The following is a 19,331-nucleotide window of genomic DNA, read 5'->3' on the forward strand; positions in this document are numbered from 1 at the left end:
CCCATCCCAGTCCTGGCAGCCCATTTGTGGCCTCGCCCCCCTCCCCCTTGCAGCCCTGCATCTTGGACTAGGGGAGAGGCTCCGCCCCGCCCTCTTGAGCAAGAGCCACGCCCATCCCTCTAAGCCACGCCCCCCTTTCTAGGGGGCACTGGGTAATATTTTTTCTGGAAAGGGAGTGGTAGGCCAAATAAATTTGGGAACCACTGTTCTACATTGAGGCTGAATGTACACTACAGTTTCTGGATCCAGATTATATGAGGCCCCTTCTACACTGCCATGTAAAATCCAGATTATCTGCTTTGAACTGGATTATATTTATTTATTTATTTATTTATTTATTTACAGCATTTATATTCTGCCCTTCTCACCCCGAAGGGGACTCAGGGCGGATCACATTACACATATAGGCAAACATTCAATGCCTTTTAACATAGAACAAAGACAAGACAAACATAGGCTCCTTGCTTTGTGTTTATGTGTGTGTGTGTATGTGTGAAACTCCTGCGGGTAACAGGAGGCTGAGTTGGGTGAAACTTTGCTCAACTTTAGAGGTGGTCTCTCTCTTGGTGCCTCTGCCCTGTGTGTGTGTGTTTTTTCTCTCTTTCCTAGCAACAGCCACAACAAAAGCCCCCAACCTCTTCCTCCTCCTCCTGCTTCTCTTCCCACTCCCTCGCTCCACGCAGTCTCCGCCCACGGCCCAGCCTTCTTCTTCCCTCCTCCTCTTCTCCCTCTCTTCTTGGCCCCAGGATCTCACACCCACTTTGCCAAGCAGGACCACACCCGCCTCCCCTCCCAGCCTCGGGCAGCCTCTCTCCACGGGACGGTGTCTCTCGGAGCTGAGCATCTCTGTCGGTGTGTCCTGCAGGCTCTTGCCTTGAAAGTAAGTCTAAACTTTGGGAGGGATCGAAGGAAAAGGTCTGATTGTTGCATCCCTAGGGCTAGTGGGCCTCTTAGCACTCAAAATTTGGGGCTGCTGTCCGGTGGCAACAGGGCCCCTTCGACCCTGACATATAAATACAGATTATCTGCTTTGAACTGGATTATATGGCAGTGTAGACTCATACGATCCAGTTCAAAGCAGATAATGTGGATTATATGACAGTGTAGAAGGGCCCCCAAGTTATAGGGTGCATCTACATCAAGCATGGGCAAACTGGGGCCCTCCAGGTGTTTTGGACTTCAACTCCCATCATTCCTAACAGCCAGTAGGCTGTTAGGAATGATGGGAGTTGTAGTCCAAAACACCTGGAGGGCCCCGGTTTGCCCATTTCTGATCTACACACTACACACCACCAGGACTCAATGCTGTGGATTCATGGGAATTGTTGCTACACAAGGTCTGTAATGCAGTTTAACTTACGCAAACATGGGAGTTATAGTTTTAGGGAGGCGCTACTGCTATTCGGGAGAGGAAGGTTGCAAAACTACAATTAGCACTGAGCAAATGGCACTTAAAAGTTGTGTCAAGTTGCATTCATTCTGCACTCCTTGACTGCATTGGTTAAACCAGGTTTGGGCAAACTTCAGCCCTCCAGGCGTTTTGGACTTCAAGTCCCACAATTCCCAACAGCCTACCGGTCAAAACACCTGGAGGGCCAAAGTCCAAAACACCTGGAGGGCAAAAGTTTGCCCAAGCTTAGGTTAAATCGAAGTGAAAGGGTGAGAACTGTTTCTCCCCAGGGTGCATCTGAATTGTACAATTTGAGGCCATCTTCACTCCCATGGCTTAATTATATGGAAACATAGGGGTTGTAGTTTTACAAGGTCTTTTGCTTTACCTGCCAAAGAGTGTTGGTGCTTCACCAAGCTACAAATCCCATCTTGAGCTATGGCAGTTCAAGGGGTGTCAAACTGCATTCATTGGGCAGTGTAGATGCACCCTAAATTTTTTGGAGAGCATCAGGTTGGAACTTTGGTGATGAAGTTCTGCTCCTGACTCTCATTCTGCCTGAAAAATTGAGAAAATGGGTTGTGCCGTGGATTTAGTTTTAGCAGTCAGCATCCTCTATCTATAAAGGAACACATAGGCAACCGAGGCATTTTGAGATCTCACAAACCTTTAATGCTGTAATTGTATTAATCTTACAGTGTGGATGCACCCTGCCATGACTCAATACCATGGAAACATGGGAGTTGTAGTTTCACAAGGTCTTTAAGCTCCTCTGCCCAAGAGGGCTGGTGCTTTACCAAACTACTACTCCCAGGATTCCATATACTGTAGAGTCTCACTTATCCAACACTCACTTATCCAACGTTCTTGATTATCCAACACATTTTTGTAGTCAATGTTTTCAATGCATTGTGATATTTTGGTGCTAAATTCGTAACTACAGTAATTACTACATAGCATTAATGTGTAATGAACTACTTTTTCTGTCAAATTTGTTGTATAACATGATGTTTTGGTGCTTAACTTGTAAAATCATAACCTATTCTGATGTTTAATAGGCTTTTTCTTAATCTCTCCTTATTATCCAACATATTCGCTTATCCAACGTTCTGCCGGCCCGTTTATGTTGGATAAGTGAGACTCTACTGTATTGAGCCTCGGCAGTTAAAGGGGTGTGGAGATGCATCCACTCCACAGTATAAATGCACTCATTTGGGTGTGGCCCCTTTAAGTGGGGGTCATCCCATTAGTGACATCACTTGGGGTATCCCCCCCCCCTTTGAACCAGAATGAGAAGGAGAAGAAGAGTTTAAAAGGAGAGAGTGGCTTCTCCTAGACCCTGGATATCTGGGTTCCTCCCTGCAAGAGAGAGGAAAGGGTTAAAATGTGAGTGGGTAGCCCAGGAGTGTGAAAGGCAAAGCGGGACTGAGGTGAGAGTTGTAGTTTTCCAAGGTCTTTAAAACTTCTCTGGCCAAGACTGTTGGGGCTTCACCAAACTACAAATCCCAAGAATCCACAGCATTTAGCCAAAGTCCTTGTCAGACTATAACTCCCAGGATTCCATAGCACGGAGCCATAGCAGCTCAAGTGGTGTCAAGCTGCATTAATTGGACAGTGTAGGTGCAACCTAAAAAATTTGGAGAGCATCAGGTAGGAAGGGAGTCCACATTGGAACTTTTGTGATGAAGTTCTGCTCCTAACTTTCATTCTGCCTGAAAAAACGAAGAAAATGGGTTGTATTGTGAATATATTTTTAGCAGTTAGTATCCTCTATCGGGATTTTAAGATCTCACAGACCTTTGATGCTATAACTGTACCAAAGCATGCTCAGTCCAGTGTACACTCCATTGAATTCTGTGTTCCAAGGAGCATGTTTTTGTCTGGCATCATCTTCAACTTGTAACCTTCCCATGTTTTCCTACTTCTTCTTCTTCCACCTTTATTTTTTTTCAACGACCACAAAAATCCATTAAGGAAGGAAAGAGGGAATCGCTGCACAAAATGTCTTTTCACTAGCAGTGCTCGGAGCCCTCTGTCTGGAGCTCCCTGTGGTCTGATCAAGCCAAGCTGTTTAAGAACAGAAGTTCTTCAGTTTGCCAGACTTGGAGCCACAAACCTTTTGGAACTCATACTGGAAAATGTGCATTTGCATGCACTTTCATTTGGAGCCAGTCTTGTCGATCAGAGCGGGGCTTGATTCGGCATAAAAATGGGCATCAGGCTCGCTCGATGGGGTGTGGCTGGCTGTTCTAATGCATCCTTGGAGTGCTTGTGCCGTATCAAGATGGAAGCTGTGTTTAACGGTGTGTGCAAATGCCGAGTGTGTAATGATGCACTTAGCAAGGCGGTTGGTTTCTCAAGTGGATCAGGTCAGATTCGCAAGCGCAAATAGCATAAATTGCGTGACACGGACATTTGTATTAGACTCTGCCAGTGTAATGTTGGTGTGTTTGGAAAAGAGGTAGCATGACCAAAGACTGGTAGAAAGCTCACAGGATGCTTGCTATCAGTATTTGCGTGTACACCTGGAACATGTATGTTTGCATCAGGAATGTATATGTGTGTATGAACTGCAGTGGACCTAGAGCAAAGGAAGGAACATATGTAATAATTCAATATTTCCTTGACTCTAAGACACACTTTCCCCCCATATAAACATCATTAAAAATTGGGTGTGTCTTAGGCCCCTTCTACATTGCTCTGTATCCCAGGATCTGATCCCAGATAAACTGCTTTAAACTGGATTACATGAGTCTCCACTGCCAGATAATCTGGGATAAACGGATAATATGGGATCAGATCCTGGGATATAGGGATAGAGTGGAAGAGGTCTTAGAATTGTGGGTGCTATAGATAGATACTGTAGATGTTTTTCTGTTGGTGGTACTGAAATTAGTGTGTGTCTTACAATCAATGGCATCTTACAGTAGAAGAAATAAGGTAATAAAAACATGTTTCTTTCCTCCCTGAAAGTCTCTATTTATGTTTAAATCAGGGATGGTCTCCTTGAGGCCTTCTAGCTGTTGTTGGATTGCAACTCCCACCATTCATCATCATCATCATCATCTGTCTAAGGAAAATGGGAATATAGTCATAGTATCATAGAGTTGGAAGACACCCCAAGGGCCATCTACTCCAACTCCATTCTGCCATGTAGAATACACAATCAAAGCACTCCAGACAGATGGCCATCCAGCCTCTGCTTGAAAATCTCCAGAGAAGGAGACTTCACCATACTCTGAGGCAGAGTATTCCACTGCCAAACAAGTCTTATTGTAGGAAGTTCTTCCTAATGTTTAGGAATTATCGTTTGAATTCATTGCCCCTAGTCTTCGGCTTAAGAGCAGCAGAAAAACAGTCCTGTCCCACAGTTGGCCCTCCTCATTCCTGGGTTTGGCTATTTGCAGGTTTGCTACTCCCTCAGATCCTGGTTCCCATCCTCGCCATGGTTTGTTTGTATACATCAGTGGTTCCCAAACTTATTTGGCCGGCCGCCCCTTTCCAGAAAAAATATGATTCAGCGCCCCCTGGAAAGGGGGGCGTGGCTTAGAGGGGTGGGTGTGGCTCCTGCTCAAGAGGGCGGGGCTGAGCTTCTCCCCTAGTCCAAGATGCAGGGCTGCGAGGGGAGGTGGCCGGGGCCACAAATGGGCGGCCAGGACTGGGATGGGCGGAGTTACGAGCTCTGAGGCAGGGCTGAGCTTCTATCCCTGTCCTGCGGCGCCTTTCAGGACATAGGAGGCGGGGCCTCTTCCCAAGTGCCTGATGGGGCTGAACCTCTATACCCCATCCCTGTGTTCTAACAAGCGCCTTAGGGGAGGTATACAGAGGCTCAGCCCTGTCTCACGCTCTTGGGAAGAGGCCCCGGCCCCACCACTAGCCCCGCCCTTTCGTCCTAAAAGGCCTCTTAGGAGAGGTATTGGGCTATTGGAAGGAGGCCCCACCTCATTCCCTAGCTCTGCCCTCTGTCTCAACAAGAGCCTCAGGAGAGGTACAGATTCTCAGCCTTGTCTCGGGCTCTTGGGGAGAAGCCACGCCCACTCCTCTAGCTCCGCCCCCTGTGTCCTAACAGACGCCTCAGGTGCTCAGCCCTGCCTCCGGCACTTGGGAAGAGGCCCCGCCCCTCCTTTGGCCCCATCCCCATGTCCTAATAGGTGCCATCACCGCCCCCCTGGATCGCTCCAAGGCCCACCGGGGGGCGGTAGCACCCACTTTGGGAATCAGTGGTATACATCATTGATTAACCATCGTAATTGCTGCTGCTCCCTGTTGCTTTGGGGAAGGCAAGCAGCACCCTCTCCCACCTGTTGCTATAAAGGAAGCCCAGCCCTGCTTCCAGAAATATTCAGGTTTCTATTACATTTACTACATCTCCACCCCTAAACTCTGTGAATGTGGAGGGCTCACTGTAGTAGCAAAACAGCTTCTAGATCTGTACCTCGTACATAATCTAATGTGCGGGACGTTGATATGCCAGGGGCAGGTACCATTTTTGTGTCCATTGGCTACAGCTGTTTTTTCTTTTCTTAGAAATCACAGAATCATAGAATTGGAAGAGACCACAAGGGCCATCCAATCCAAAGCACTCTTGACAGATGGCCATCCATCCTTTGTTTAAAAACCTCCAGGGAAGGAGACTCCATCAAATTCCAGACAACATGTTCCATTCTTGTACAATTCCTACTGTCAGAAAGCTCTTCCTAATTTTTAAATGGAATCTCTTTTCCTGCTATTTGAATCCATTACTCCATGTTCTAGTCTCAGACCAGCACTGGTTCATGGACTACCATTAAGCAACTCCATTCTGAAGGACCACAAGTTGCCTTCTTCTATATTTTTTTAATCACTGGTGCACACCCTGACTCCATGCAGTCATTGGAAATGCCTGTAAAATATTCTGGTCCATGAAGCATACTGGTTAGCCTCCTGAGAAGGAAAGAGAAACATTATCATTTCCCAATATACAGTATTTCCTGGGTTCCAAAGGTTCCACCACTTGGGATGCACAATATTTTGCAATATGGATTCCTGGATTAGGGATAAATTGACACTTCAGTGAGCACACAAAAATAATGGCATAGTTAGATACTTGACGGTGTAAAACGCCCTCCATATCCATAATGTATATGTTTCAGTGAAGCCTTGGATAATAGCAAAGCCTTTATTTTGACTACATTCGGGCCAGAAGTATACCAAAGAATTGGAGTACTTAAGGGGGCCCATAAACACTTTCTGGGGTGCGGGATATTTTTTGGAGTATAGGCAAGTGAAATCAGGGCTATTGAATCTGTGGATAAATATTGACAGACAAACAAGCGTCCTACAACGTTAATTCTTTTTCTCCTCCCTCGACCACACCCTATTCCAAATTGCACAGAAAGATCCTATTTTCCAATCCAGCATTTTGTTTCGCAAACGAGGAAATCATATTATTTGGTGCCATTGTTGGGATGAAATGTTCCGAAGACTGCATGGCTGTCAGGAGAAAATTGCAGTTGGAATGACTCCAAGACCAGGCTGCAATTATATGTCCTGGATTACATCAGATCATTAGGCATCTTTTGCTTAGAGCTCCAGAGCCATGTCTTCCACAAAGAACAAAGATTGCTGTTTTTCTGTGCCTTTCTGATTTTGAGGCCAAAAAAGTGAGCATAGCTCTAGGTTAGAGCTTGGAGAAGGCAGAATCTTTGGATTGCAACCTCCAGAATCTTGAGCTGTGTGATCCTAAGAATTGTAGCTCTGGGATTCTAGGAAATGTAGGGAGAAAAGGCAATATTTCCCGACCCAGCTTGGGAGGGAAGATTATCCTAGCTAGTTGTCATCTCGGAATGTAAAAAGGGCATCCTACAGCTGTATGATCTGTTGGATCGCAAACTCTCTAACAAGCAGCTCTGCTTCCAGGGCGTTTCCCCCAACGTCTTGCTCAAATATGTGACATTTCTCTGCCCATTTTCTGCAGAACAGCTTGCATTGCTTGAGGAAACCGTGTGGTCTCCCAACCCACAGACGATGTGTTTAGGATTGTTTAACCTAGAGGAGGTTGCCACCCACAATGTCTTTAATTAATCTCTTTCCACCTCCCTGCAATGCCATAAATAATGGCTAAAGTTAAATACCCCTTTAAATTTAGCTTCCACCCTTTGCTGGGCAGCCTCAAGAAAATCCGCTGCCCTCTCAACCCCTTCATGGCCACATGGAGCGAATAATTCTGATTTCTTTGGCAAATGTTGCCACGATTATTCTGATAATATTATGCAGAGAGCTTTGAACTCCTGTTTCCTTTTCAGGCTTGAAAGGCTGGAGTGGTGGGTTGTAATCATGCAAAGCCTAAATTGCAATTGATTGCAAAGTGCTCTTGGGAGCATGCTGATTAATTTAGGATTGTCAATAGCCAGTCAACCATTTCATACATACCCCAGAATCAGGCAGGAATGGCTTTTTCTTACACTGTTCCTCTGTAGACTACAAGGAGAAGGCTACATGTTCAAATATTGCGTGAAGATATGTGCCTTTAAGTTGTCTCACAACATACCTTGACCCCATAGGATTTTCTCAGGCAAGGAATACTCAGAGTGGTTTTCCCAGCTCCTTCCCCTGAAATATAGCCCACAGTCCCTGGTTTCCATTGGTGGTCTCCCATCCAAGTGCTAACCAGGGCTGACACTGCTTAATGTCTAAGATCAGACAGTTTCTGGTGCCTTTAGGGCAGTGGTTCCCAACCTTTTTTTGACCAGGACCCACTTTGACCAGGGACCACTTTGACCAGGGACCACTCTGCAACATTAGTACCAAAAGGGTTACGAATCAGTTTTTGGTCAACTTTAGATTTGGTTTGGTTATTGGGGTGTCAATTTAGAAAATTGCATTGGATAGACCACATCAGCTCTAGTTTCTGATACAGAACATATGCCATCCTGTAGTCGCTATATGAATGCCGACAGAAAACCATATTTAATAATCTAGAGCGGATGTGGTTTATCTAATGCAATGCTCAGCTCTGCTGAAAGAAGCAGAAATAAAAATTTAATAAATAAATAAAGAGGAAGGAGGTTTGCGAACCGGATTTTCATTCTCGCGGATCACTGCTGGGCTGTGGCCCACAGGTTGAGAACCACTGTTTTAGAGTGTTTAGGTATGGGACCTTTTCCTTCTAGGAAAGTCTTTCTCAGTAATGATTACATTTTCTCTCTCTGAAGTATCAGTTTTCTAATTGCAAAAATGTTTGGGTGAAGCCTTTCCTTACATTTTGTGTTGGTACTTAGCAGAACTTAAACTTCATTGGTTCATTGTAATGCATGTATACTAAGATTTCCAGGGAGCCGGCATGGTGTAGTGTTTGCATGACTCTGGAGATTAGAATTTGAATCTCTGCTCAGCTGGGGAAACCTATTGGGTGGCTTTGGGGAAGTCACACTCGCTCAGCTTCACAGGAAGACAAAGGGAAGCCCTCTCTGGACAAATAGGTTCGCCTTAGGGTCACCATAAGTTGGAAATGACTTGAAGGCACATGACAACAATGACTTGCTGCTGTTTTGGCTGGCAAGAAAATTTCACAAAGGCATTCCTCCTTCTGGGTGCACCCTCTAATTGTCTCAATTTGTCAGGGATAGCCCTGATTAATCCTTTGCTTTACCACCTTTTCAGTTGCTTTTACAAAGTCCCAGTTTCTTTCTCTGTCTCCCACTTTCCTCCTTTGTCCTCATTGCCACAGGGGCAGAGAATCTTGCCCTTTCCAGTAGGCTCAGGCAAAAGCAAACTGCAGCACCCTCTCCTAGTTTGTGTTTCCGCCATCTTGACGACATTATAATGTTGCTTAGTCACATATGTCCTAGTTTTTATCTGTGAAACGTTGGAGGCAATGTGACCGCCATATAACCAACATGGCTATATGTCTGGACATGCTAGCACAGTGCTTCACTGGCTACACAGCCTTACTGTTTATCTTGGCAAACCACTTTAATTATTGGGTTGCTGTGAGTTTTCCTGGTTTTATGGCCATGTTCCAGAAGCATTCTCTCCTGATGTTCCACATCTATGGCAGGCATCCTCAGTGGTGTGAGGGCTGTTGGAAACTAGGCAAGTGGGGGCCCGGGCCATACAGCCCGGAAAACTCACAGCAACCCAGTGATTCCGGCCATGAAAGCCTTCAACAACAAACTGTAATTACCCCTTTGCAGTTGCAACATCAGAGCAGTGAGCAAATTGCTAAGTGATAATTCACAGGAAAAAATGTGTAGGACACGGTAAGAAGAACCTGAAACACCGCACTGTAGTGCCATCTATTTTGGGACAGCATTCTTCGGTCTTTTATTATCCCTTTACCCTTTCTTTTGTTGGCTCATTACAACTTCCAGGGGAGAGGTAGGCGACAGGGAGGCAAACTCCTAAAAAGGACCGGGAACATGGAAATGCAAACAAGGGAAGGAAGTTGTAGCTGCTGGGTTGGGCCGCTAGATCCTGGCCATGGATGGGGAAAACTGGCCGCAGGATTTACAAGAGAAGAGAAAGCGGTCTCTTTGGGAAGGGGCCCAGAAGGAAGAGACAGCCAGCGGCAGGCTGGCCCTGAGCCTAGGCGGAGGCTTTTCTCCCCCTTTTCCTTCCACTGTAGAAGTGAAACATGATTGAAACCAAATGTCCAACTTTGGAGAAAGAGGGATGAACTCCTGGCCTTATATGGCTCGTGGTGAGAGCAGCAATAGTCCCTCCCCAGATAATATTTCCGCCTATCCCAGCCCCCATGGCTGGCTCTGTTTCAACTCAGGCAGGAAATCCAGATGAGGAAGTGTCTCCCAGTAAGGAAGGCTGAAAGCTCTTTGGCCCCTGGAGTTCCTAGCTCCTAATTTTGGCACATTTTGAACCATGTCCCAGACCCTCCACCCCCAGGAATTCCCATTTGCTCTCCCAGCCGTGGCACCATTATATCAGCCACAGCTGGGTGCTTAAAGCTGACTGCATCAGCTGCAATTTCATATCTCTGTATCATTTGATTGGCCCTCTATTTCTATCCATGGATTTCTCTATTTGTGGCTTAAAAATAATAAACATTCTAAAAGACAAAAAAAAAACAAGCAAACTTTGATTTTGCCATTTTAGCCATTTTATATAAGGGCCATCATTGCACATAAAAGGACATAGTAGGCAGGTCCAAAATATGACTTACCTTTCCAGGGATTATTACAACTTAGGTATGGCACAACTCAATAAGCTTGCTCTGTGTAATAATGTTTTTACTGAGTGTCATGTTTAATTTTTTTTCTAATTTGGAATTTTTATTATAATGAGTATGTTATTGTCATTTTATACTTTTGATATTAAGTGAAGTAGTAGTGGCATTGGATGTTTTCTGTTTATATGTATGTTAACTGCCCAGAGTCCCTCTGGGGAGAGAGGGCGGTCTAGAAATAAAGTATTATTTATTATTACTAGCTGTGCCCGGCCACGCGTTGCTGTGGCTTAGTCTGGTGGTGTTGGTCAGTCTACATTAGGTTGTATTGATGCTGTGACCTCCACCCTTCTTTATACTCACATTAGTAGTAGTATTTGAAGTCTGTTACCTTCTTCAATTTTTGTGTTGATTGATAATTGCTTGAGATCCCTGTTGTCTTTGGTTTGTTGTTAATTGTAATGTCTGATTCTGCTGAGTGCGGTTTATATTTTTATTGTGGTACAATAGTCTTTTTTTTGTTTTGCCTGTGTGTTTATTATTATTGTTCTTGTAGTGATTATGAAGGTTGGATAAGTTAGATGCTACTGTATTGTTTTTTGGAGGCCCAGTGTAGCACTGACTGGCCTCTCAGCCTCAGTGCCTGGCTGTTTCTTGCCTGTGATGGTGTTGATTCTTATTGTTGTTGTTGTTGTCATTGTTATTATTGTAATTGTTTTTTTGGAGGCCAAGTGTGAATGTAGGGATTGGGGAGGTGGATGAGTTGTGTTGTCAAATGTTGTATTTGTTATAGTCACAATGCGTTGTTGTGAGTTTTGTGGGTCTGGATTGTGGTTTTGTGGTGTGGTTGTGTTGTTATAACTGAGAGACAAGGCTTTTGTGTTGTGTTGCGAAGTTTTGTATTTCTGGGTCGTTTAGTTGTGTGCCAAGTTTTGTATTTCTGGGGCGTTTAGTTGTGTTGTTATAGTCACGATGCATTGTTGTGAGTTTTGTGGGTCCGGATTGTGGTTTTGTGGTGTGGTTGTGTTGTTACAATCGGGAGGGAATGCTTTTGTGTTGTGTTGCCCAGTTTCGTATTTCTGGGGCGTTTAGTTGTGTTGTTATAGTCATGAGGCGTTGTTGTGAGTTTTGTGGGTCCGGTGTGGTTTTGTGGTGTGGTTGTGTTGTTACAACCGGGAGGCAAGGCTTTTGCATTGTTTTGCCAAGTTTTGTATTTCTGGGGCGTTTAGTTGTGTTGTTATAGTCATGATGCGTTGTTGTGAGTTTTGTGGGTCCGGATTGTGGTTTTGTAGTGTACTTGTGTTGTTACAACCGGGAGAAAAGGCTTTTGTGTTGTGTTGTCAAGTTTTGTATTTCTGGGGCATTTAGTTGTGTGCCAAGTTTCGTATTTCTGGGGCGTTTAGTTGTGTTGTTATAGTCACAATGCATTGTTGTGAGTTTTGTGGGTCCGGATTGTGGTTTTGTGGTGTGGTTGTGTTGTTACAACCGGGAGGCAAGGTTTTTGCGTTGTGTTGTCAAGTTTTATATTTCTGGGGTGTTTAGTTGTGTGCCAAGTTTCGTATTTCTGGGACGTTTAGTTGTGTTGTTATAGTCACGATGCATTGTTGTGAGTTTTGTGGATCCGGATTGTAGTTTTGTGGTGTGGTTGTGTTGTTACAACCGGGAGGCAAGGCTTTTGCGTTATGTTGTTAAGTTTTATATTTCTGGGGCGTTTAGTTGTGTGCCAAGTTTCGTATTTCTGGGGCATTTAGTTGTGTTGTTATAGTCACGATGCATTGTTGTGAGTTTTATGGGTCCGAATTGTGGTTTTTTTGGTGTGGTTGTGTTGTTACAACCTGGAGGGAAGGCTTTTGTGTTGTGTTGCCAAGTTTTGTATTTACGGGGCGTTTAGTTGTGTTGTCATAGTCACGATGCGTTGTTGTGAGTTTTGTGGGTCCTGTGTGGTTTTGTGGTGTGGTTGTGTTGTTACAACCGGGAGGCAAGGCTTTTGCATTGTGTTGCCAAGTTTTGTATTTCTGGGGCGTTTAGTTGTGTTGTTATCGCATGATGCGTTGTTGTGAGTTTTGTGGGTCTGGATTGTGGTTTTGTGGTGTGGTTGTGTTGTTGTAACCTGGAGGCAAGCCTTTTGCATTGTGTTGCCAAATTTCGTATTTCTGGGATGTTTAGTTTTGTTGTTATAGTCACTGCGCAAACAACTTTATCATTTTATATATATAGATTACAATCAACCTTCCATATCTATAGATTCTACCCACAGATTCAACCATCCATGGCTTGATTTTTTTAAAGCACACCTTGATGTTATTTTATATAAGGGACACCATTTTTTTTTACATCTTTGTACATAGGACTTGAGTATCCACAGATTTTGATATCTGTGGGGTACTAGAATGAAATCTCAGTGGATACCAAGTTCTGTGCAGATATGAGTTACATTCCCATAGAGCATGCATGGACAAACTTTGGCCCTCCAGGTGTTTTGGACTTCAACTCCTACAATTCCTAACAGTTTTTGAAGTCCAAAACACCTGGAGGGCCAAAGTTTACCCATGCCTGACGGAGAAAAACAAAACAAAACACTGCACAGGAGGAAATCATGGGGATTCCGGGTATTGAACTGCATCTTCCAATATTACCCATTGTTGGCTATGGGATTTGAAGTCTTACAGTGTCTGGAAGGCCATTGAGCCCTATTCCTCTGTTCAAACGTGTTTATGCTATTTTCTGTCCTGTTAGGTACTTTCCATCCTGCTAGGTACAAACCAAAAAAACAAGTAATTCAATAGAACACTCACCCTCTATGCAGCCTCTATGCCAAGAATGTGGCAATAGAGTGGTATTGAAACATTGCAAACAAACTAAGTAACATTAAAATGTGTGGGTAAATAATAAGCATTTTTTTGCCTGACACCAAAAATATAGTGCTTTTGGTACCTGGCCATTTGATTGCTTTTTATTTAAAAAAATGGGAAAATGTGAAACTTCTTGTCCCCATCTCAATGTAACACAAAAACAAAATTGCATTTTATTTCCAAATCTTATAGCTAAAATTTGTCCTACAGAAGGGCAGGTTAGATTTGGACCTTCCCGCCCCCAAAGCGCCTCCTCACCAGTTGGGAGCCACAGTTGCACAATTGGCTCAACCCTTGTGCCGACTGACCTAAAGGTTGCCAGTTCGAATCCACGAGATGGGGTGAGCTCCCATTTGTCAGCTCCAGCTTGCGGGGACACAAGAGAAGCCTCCCAGCAGGATGGTAACACATCTGGGCATCCCCTGGGCAACATCTCTGTAGACTGCCAATTCTCTTACACCAGAAGCAACTTGCAGTATGTTCTCAAGTTGCTTCTGACACAATAAAAAAAAAAACAGTTGGGAAGGCGATCTGTGATTGGTTGAGATTTCCATGCAACACAGAAGTCCTGGAGACTTCTTTACCTGCAAATATAAGTGGTTTTCTTATTGGCTGGTACAATCAGCCTTCCATATGAATGGATCCAGCCATTCACAACTTGAAAATATTCAAACTTTTTGCCTTTTTATATACAAAACACCCTTTTATTATGCTATTGTATGCAATGGGAATTAGCCTCCATGGAGCATCCTGGAACCAAACCTAGGTGGATACAAGGATCAGATCCCAGGGAGTCAGCATGATGTTGTAGTTTTGAGTGTTGGACTATGAGTCTGGAAAACCCACTGGCTAACTTTGGCAAGTCACACTTTCTCAGTTTCAGTGGAAGAAAATGGCAAACACCCTCTGAACAAATCTTCCCAAGAAAATCCTGTGATAGGGCCAATATTTGGAAATGACTTGAGGGCACACAGTAACAACACAAAATAGATTCTGCACAGTGTGAATTCAACTACAGGTGTAACAGCAGGTGAAGATACTCAGAGAAGTGTTGAACAAGTTGTGGGAGGCTGTTCATCCGTTTGCTTGCCCTGATCATGTGTGTGCGCTTTTTAAATTTCCTTCTCCATTCTGAATGCCCCGTGTGTATTATTATTATAGCAGGTTTCAAACATGTTTTCATTCTACTTGGCACTTCAGTGACAGTTTTATTTCAGCTTTCTTGGTTTACTTGTCATCTATCAGTTTTAACCTGTTGTTATTTTTCTATCTCAAGTGGATATGCTTTACACCTACAATCCATTCCGCAACTTTGACAGCACTTTTCCTGCACTGTTTCCTGTTGCACTTTCTGTAAAAAAGTTCTAGATACTTCTACCAGTCCTTTGCTTTTTGCATATGTGTGTGTGTGAGCGTGCACCCCCCCCCCCCAGTCAATTTTGTTCTTGGATCAACCCTGACAAAAATAAGCTTAGTCATCTCTTTATTTGCCACTTTATATTGTGATAGGCTCCAAGAAAGTGTACATCTGGACATGTGTCCCTGACATTTATTTCAACACAAGAGTGAAGAAGGTATACTGAATACTTTGAAGGCATCAAACCATGCCTGATCTTAAAAATTAAGCAGGGTCAGGCCTGATTAATAGTTGAATGGGAGACTGCCAAGGAATTCCTGGTGCCATAGACTATATTTTAAAGAGTTGTAATTACAAACCACTTCTGAATATTCCTTGCCTAAGAGAACCCTATGAAATCCATGGGGTCATACTATAAAGTGACAACCAGGGAGAAGGCAAAGGGGCCCCATAGTGCATGGAAGCTCACAAGTAAAATGGTTCTGTTGTTTGTCAACACATGGTTTTTCAGAGGATAGATTGCCTCAGCCACTGAAATCTTATGCATTGCTTTCATTGTCCTTGCTAAGTGCTATTAATGAGCTGGCTCTGCATGAACTATGTTGAGTTGTTGGATTTTTAGAAAGGCAATTCTCTTTGATTTAATTCTATCATGTTTTCGAGGAATTAGATTACATTATTCATGGAAAACAATTCAGGACAATAATTGTCTTCTTTGGGGGAAGAGTGGCCCTTAATTTCTAGTACCCTAAGAAAGGGATGATGGTCCTCTTAGGTTAACATATGTTCCAGATTGGATAACAGGTTGAAATATATACTTAGTGGGTTTTCTTCCCAAATTCAGGTTGGCATACATGAGTAGACAGAAGCCCTATTCTTGCCACTAAAGGGATACTTTTCTTCAGGGATGATGTGTCAAGGGACAATGTATGCTTGTGAGCATGGGGACACAGGCGGTGTTGCATGAAACACCTTTCCTACATTTTCATTCTTATCAGAATCTGACGCGATATCTTAAACTGACTGAACATGGTTGGCCCAGGCTCACTCCTGTGAGTTTTATGGTTGAACCTTAGCCCTCCGGAGTCAGAACTTGATGCTGGATCCAAAAGTGAAAAACTGGTGATCATTTAGATATGAGTAGAATAGAGTAACCAGAATCCTTAACCGCTGGCCCATCCAGGCTAAGCCTGAAGATTTTCATGGTCCAATAATTCCTGGGTGGCCATAGGTTCCTCACTTCTTTGTGCCAGGGACAAGAGATGAATAGCCTTCCACCTACTTTCACTACTTCCCCATGTCCTCATTCTTAGCCTTGCTGGGTAGAGTTGATAGGAGTTCCACCTCTATACCATCACATACCCCAAGATCAAGTTGCATATTGCTTATGGCCTGTTTTAACATGTTGCATAATGTGTTTTAATTCTTCTTCTTAGATATTTCAACAATGCCGGTAACCCGCTCAAAGTCGTCGTTCAATACTAGCGCCCTGACTTCTCAACTGGGTATCATCCGCCTGTTGGAAGCTATTTTCACATGCGTTACCTTCAGCTTGGTGGTCCACCGCAGTGCCTGGTATGGCCGTAATGGCGACTGGTGCATGTTCTCATGGTGCATTTGCTTCGCCATCACCATCGTCATCTTGGTGGTGGAAGTTGTTGGCCTTCAGCACCGCATGCCAGTCTCCTGGAAAAACTTCCCCATCACGTTTGCCATGTATGCCACCTTGGTGTGCCTCTCTGCTTCCATCATCTACCCAGTAACCTTCATCCAGAACCAAAGCCTTCCCCGTGAAGAGCGAGGATACCGCATTGCTGCCACAGTGTTCTCTTGCCTCGCCTTCTTGGCTTACTCTACTGAGGTTACCTTAACGAAAGCCAAACCAGGAGAAGTCACTGGCTACATGGCCACTGTCCCCGGCCTACTCAAGGTGGTGGAGACCTTCATTGCTTGTATTATCTTTGTCTTCATCAGTGATCCAGTTTCCTACGATCGCCCGGAGGCTCTTCAGTGGTGCATGGCTGTCTACTGCATTTGTTTCATCCTCTCGTTGGTGGTCATCATTCTCTGTGTTGGCGAATGCACCGGCTGGCTGCCCTGTCCGTTCAACAAGTTCCTGAGTGGCTACACTCTTCTGGCTGTGCTCATGTATGCGACAGCCACCATCATCTGGCCCATCTACAAGTTTGACCGGAAGCATGGGGGAACCCCCTCCCGGCCATATGGCTATAGAACATTCGGCCCCTGGGACAAGTTTGTTGCCATCGCTGTCCTGACGGCTGTCAATCTGCTGGTTTATCTTGTTGACTTGGTGTATTCTGCACGGCTGATCTTCATCCAAGAATAGATGGCTGGTGGCATCAAGAGTCAGGGCAGCGAAGGTCAAGGGGGAGGAAAGAAGAAAACTTGTGGAGGAGAATAGCGAAGGATGGGGAAGGAAGTTGTATCCTGTTTGCTGCTTTCTCCATCTCTTTCTCTTCCTTGCTATGATCCTTCATGCTCTTTGTTCTGCCATTCCCCCTTCTCTGTTTGTACATTCCTTTCCCCCTCAACATCCCTTTTTCATACCCCATCTCATGCTTTTAGCTTGTTGTGCACTTAGTATTCTCTCCTCCATCATACAGCAGAGGTTTGCATGAGGGCTCTTTCCTTGTACGTATGTGTTGCCCTCTACTGTTTTTGGATTCACCTGTGCCTTCTTGTGGCGTAAGTATCAGAGAGCTTCATAATTTGGGATATGTTGCAGGTAGGGGAACAGAAACACATGGTTCAAATTGACCATGCTCCTGGGACTGCTATTCTTGAATGAAGGGGAGCCTCACAATATTTCACTTCCTACGACTGTGCACCTTTGGACATTTCCCAAATTCTATTTACACATACGTTGCTAAGTTCATAGACGTTATTTCCCTTCCATTGTATATATGTTGCTTCAGTATTCCCATTTTTCTATCACTTTTTGCCCTTTGTGATAATTCTGTGCTGAGGCCACTGGGTTCTTGAGTGTTTGTTAGTCACTTGGAGAACATGGCTAGAACGCTTATTCATAAGTGTGTAACTAGCACCCATTACCACAAATCATCATCTTTCCAATGGATCCTAAATTGTGCTCAGAGGTCATAAGAGAGAGCCAGATCCCTATTCTTCTAAGAAAAGTTTAGAGACCTCCCCTTTAATGAAGAGTTTTGCCTGGAAGCCGAACCTTAAAAGCAATGAGAAGATCTTCTCACTTTGCAGAAGGACAGTGTTTATTTGATGGTATTATTGAATGTATTGTTAGCCCTTAATGAATTGTAGAGCTCTACCTTTCATGCAAATACAATGAGGTCATTTTCTCCTGGGAAAATACCATTGGAATTAACAGAACATAAAAAGTCATGCCTGCTTAAATAGAGATCAAAATCAACTCATTCACATTTCAACAATCAACTAGCTGAAAAAGGAAGCGGCATAATTCCCAAAGTGGGTAACATGGCCATTGTAGTCTTGAAGGGCGAGTTCGCTCTTCTGTAGTTTCCATTTAAGGGTAGCTTCCAATTAGATTTAGATAATAAACAGGGCTTAGTTGAAAGAAAGAAAAACACCCTGAAATTATTATTGGATTTAGCCAATAAAGCAATCATTGCCATGTTGGGAAAAAAAGCATGGAAGCAGCACCTTCTGCAGTTATTGACCAAAGGAATAAAACATTTTGGCATATGTAAAATGCCTGATGGCCGTGCCTCATACCAAAAAACAGTATTGTTTATGGACAGCCAATCTTGCCTTTTGTTTTTTATACTTCAAAAAAAAAAAAAAAATAAAGGTGCCTGCCATGAATGTCTTTGAGACACCAGCTTTAATTTTGTCTTGGTGGAGGAAAATAGCACAATTGAAATGCTTGTGTTCAGTGAAGTGTTACATGTGTAAGTTTGGCCTTATTTGGGTGCTGGTTCAGGAATTGAGGCTAGTCTTGGCACTCTCCAGATGTTTTTGGTTACAGTTCCCATGAGCCCACATGGCTGTGATCTTATGGGAGTTGTAGTCCAGCAGTTATGGAGGACACCTGGCTAGGAAAGGCTAATGTAGACAGTGTTTGTTCTTTGCATTGTGGCCATAACAACAATGACGCTTTCTTCTTATCAGTTCAGCACTAGGCTTTTAGTGTTATGTTATTTTAAGAAATGAATGTATCATGCTGCTTCTCTGCCTTTGCCCTTTTTATATACTTCTGCGTGTTTTGTAGCTTAGGTAGAAATATATGCCTTGCTCTGCACTTATTGTTAACTCCATTTTGCTTTAATTGAGGTGCTGTTGTTTGTGACTTTCTTTTTTAAAAAATATATGCAAAGATATAAATATGCGTGTACAAAAATAAAGAAGCAATGTTACAATAAACTGCTGTAATTTTTTGTTTCTGTGGACAAACTCATCAGTAATTCAGCCAAAAGACTTGTGGGAACATCATTAAAAGACTGGGTTGTTGTTAGTTTTCCGGGCTGTATGGCCATGCCCCAGAAGCATTATCTCCTGACGTTTCGCCCACATCTATGGCAGGCATCTTCAAAAGTTGTGAGAGCTATTGGAAACCAG

The 19,331-nt window shown here is 43.8% G+C and overlaps 1 protein-coding gene across 1 annotated transcript; it reads left to right on the top strand.

The window, feature by feature from the left end:
* Nucleotides 1–695: 695 nt before the first annotated feature.
* On the top strand, nt 696–19,136 carry myadm (myeloid associated differentiation marker). The gene is made up of 2 exons (XM_016996496.2): nt 696–880; nt 16,196–19,136. Exon 2 carries the CDS (start codon nt 16,207–16,209, stop codon nt 17,104–17,106), a length of 900 nt encoding a protein of 299 aa, XP_016851985.1. The 5' UTR covers nt 696–880; nt 16,196–16,206; the 3' UTR covers nt 17,107–19,136.
* The last annotated feature ends 195 nt before the right edge of the window (nt 19,137–19,331 follow it).

The sequence above is a fragment of the Anolis carolinensis genome, chromosome 6, assembly GCF_035594765.1.
Source record: "Anolis carolinensis isolate JA03-04 chromosome 6, rAnoCar3.1.pri, whole genome shotgun sequence".
Lineage (NCBI taxonomy): Eukaryota > Metazoa > Chordata > Lepidosauria > Squamata > Dactyloidae > Anolis > Anolis carolinensis.

Bases quoted from the DNA above. Each gene is read 5' to 3' on its own strand.
- myadm (XM_016996496.2), top strand. From the start codon at position 16,207: ATGCCGGTAACCCGCTCAAAGTCGTCGTTCAATACTAGCGCCCTGACT.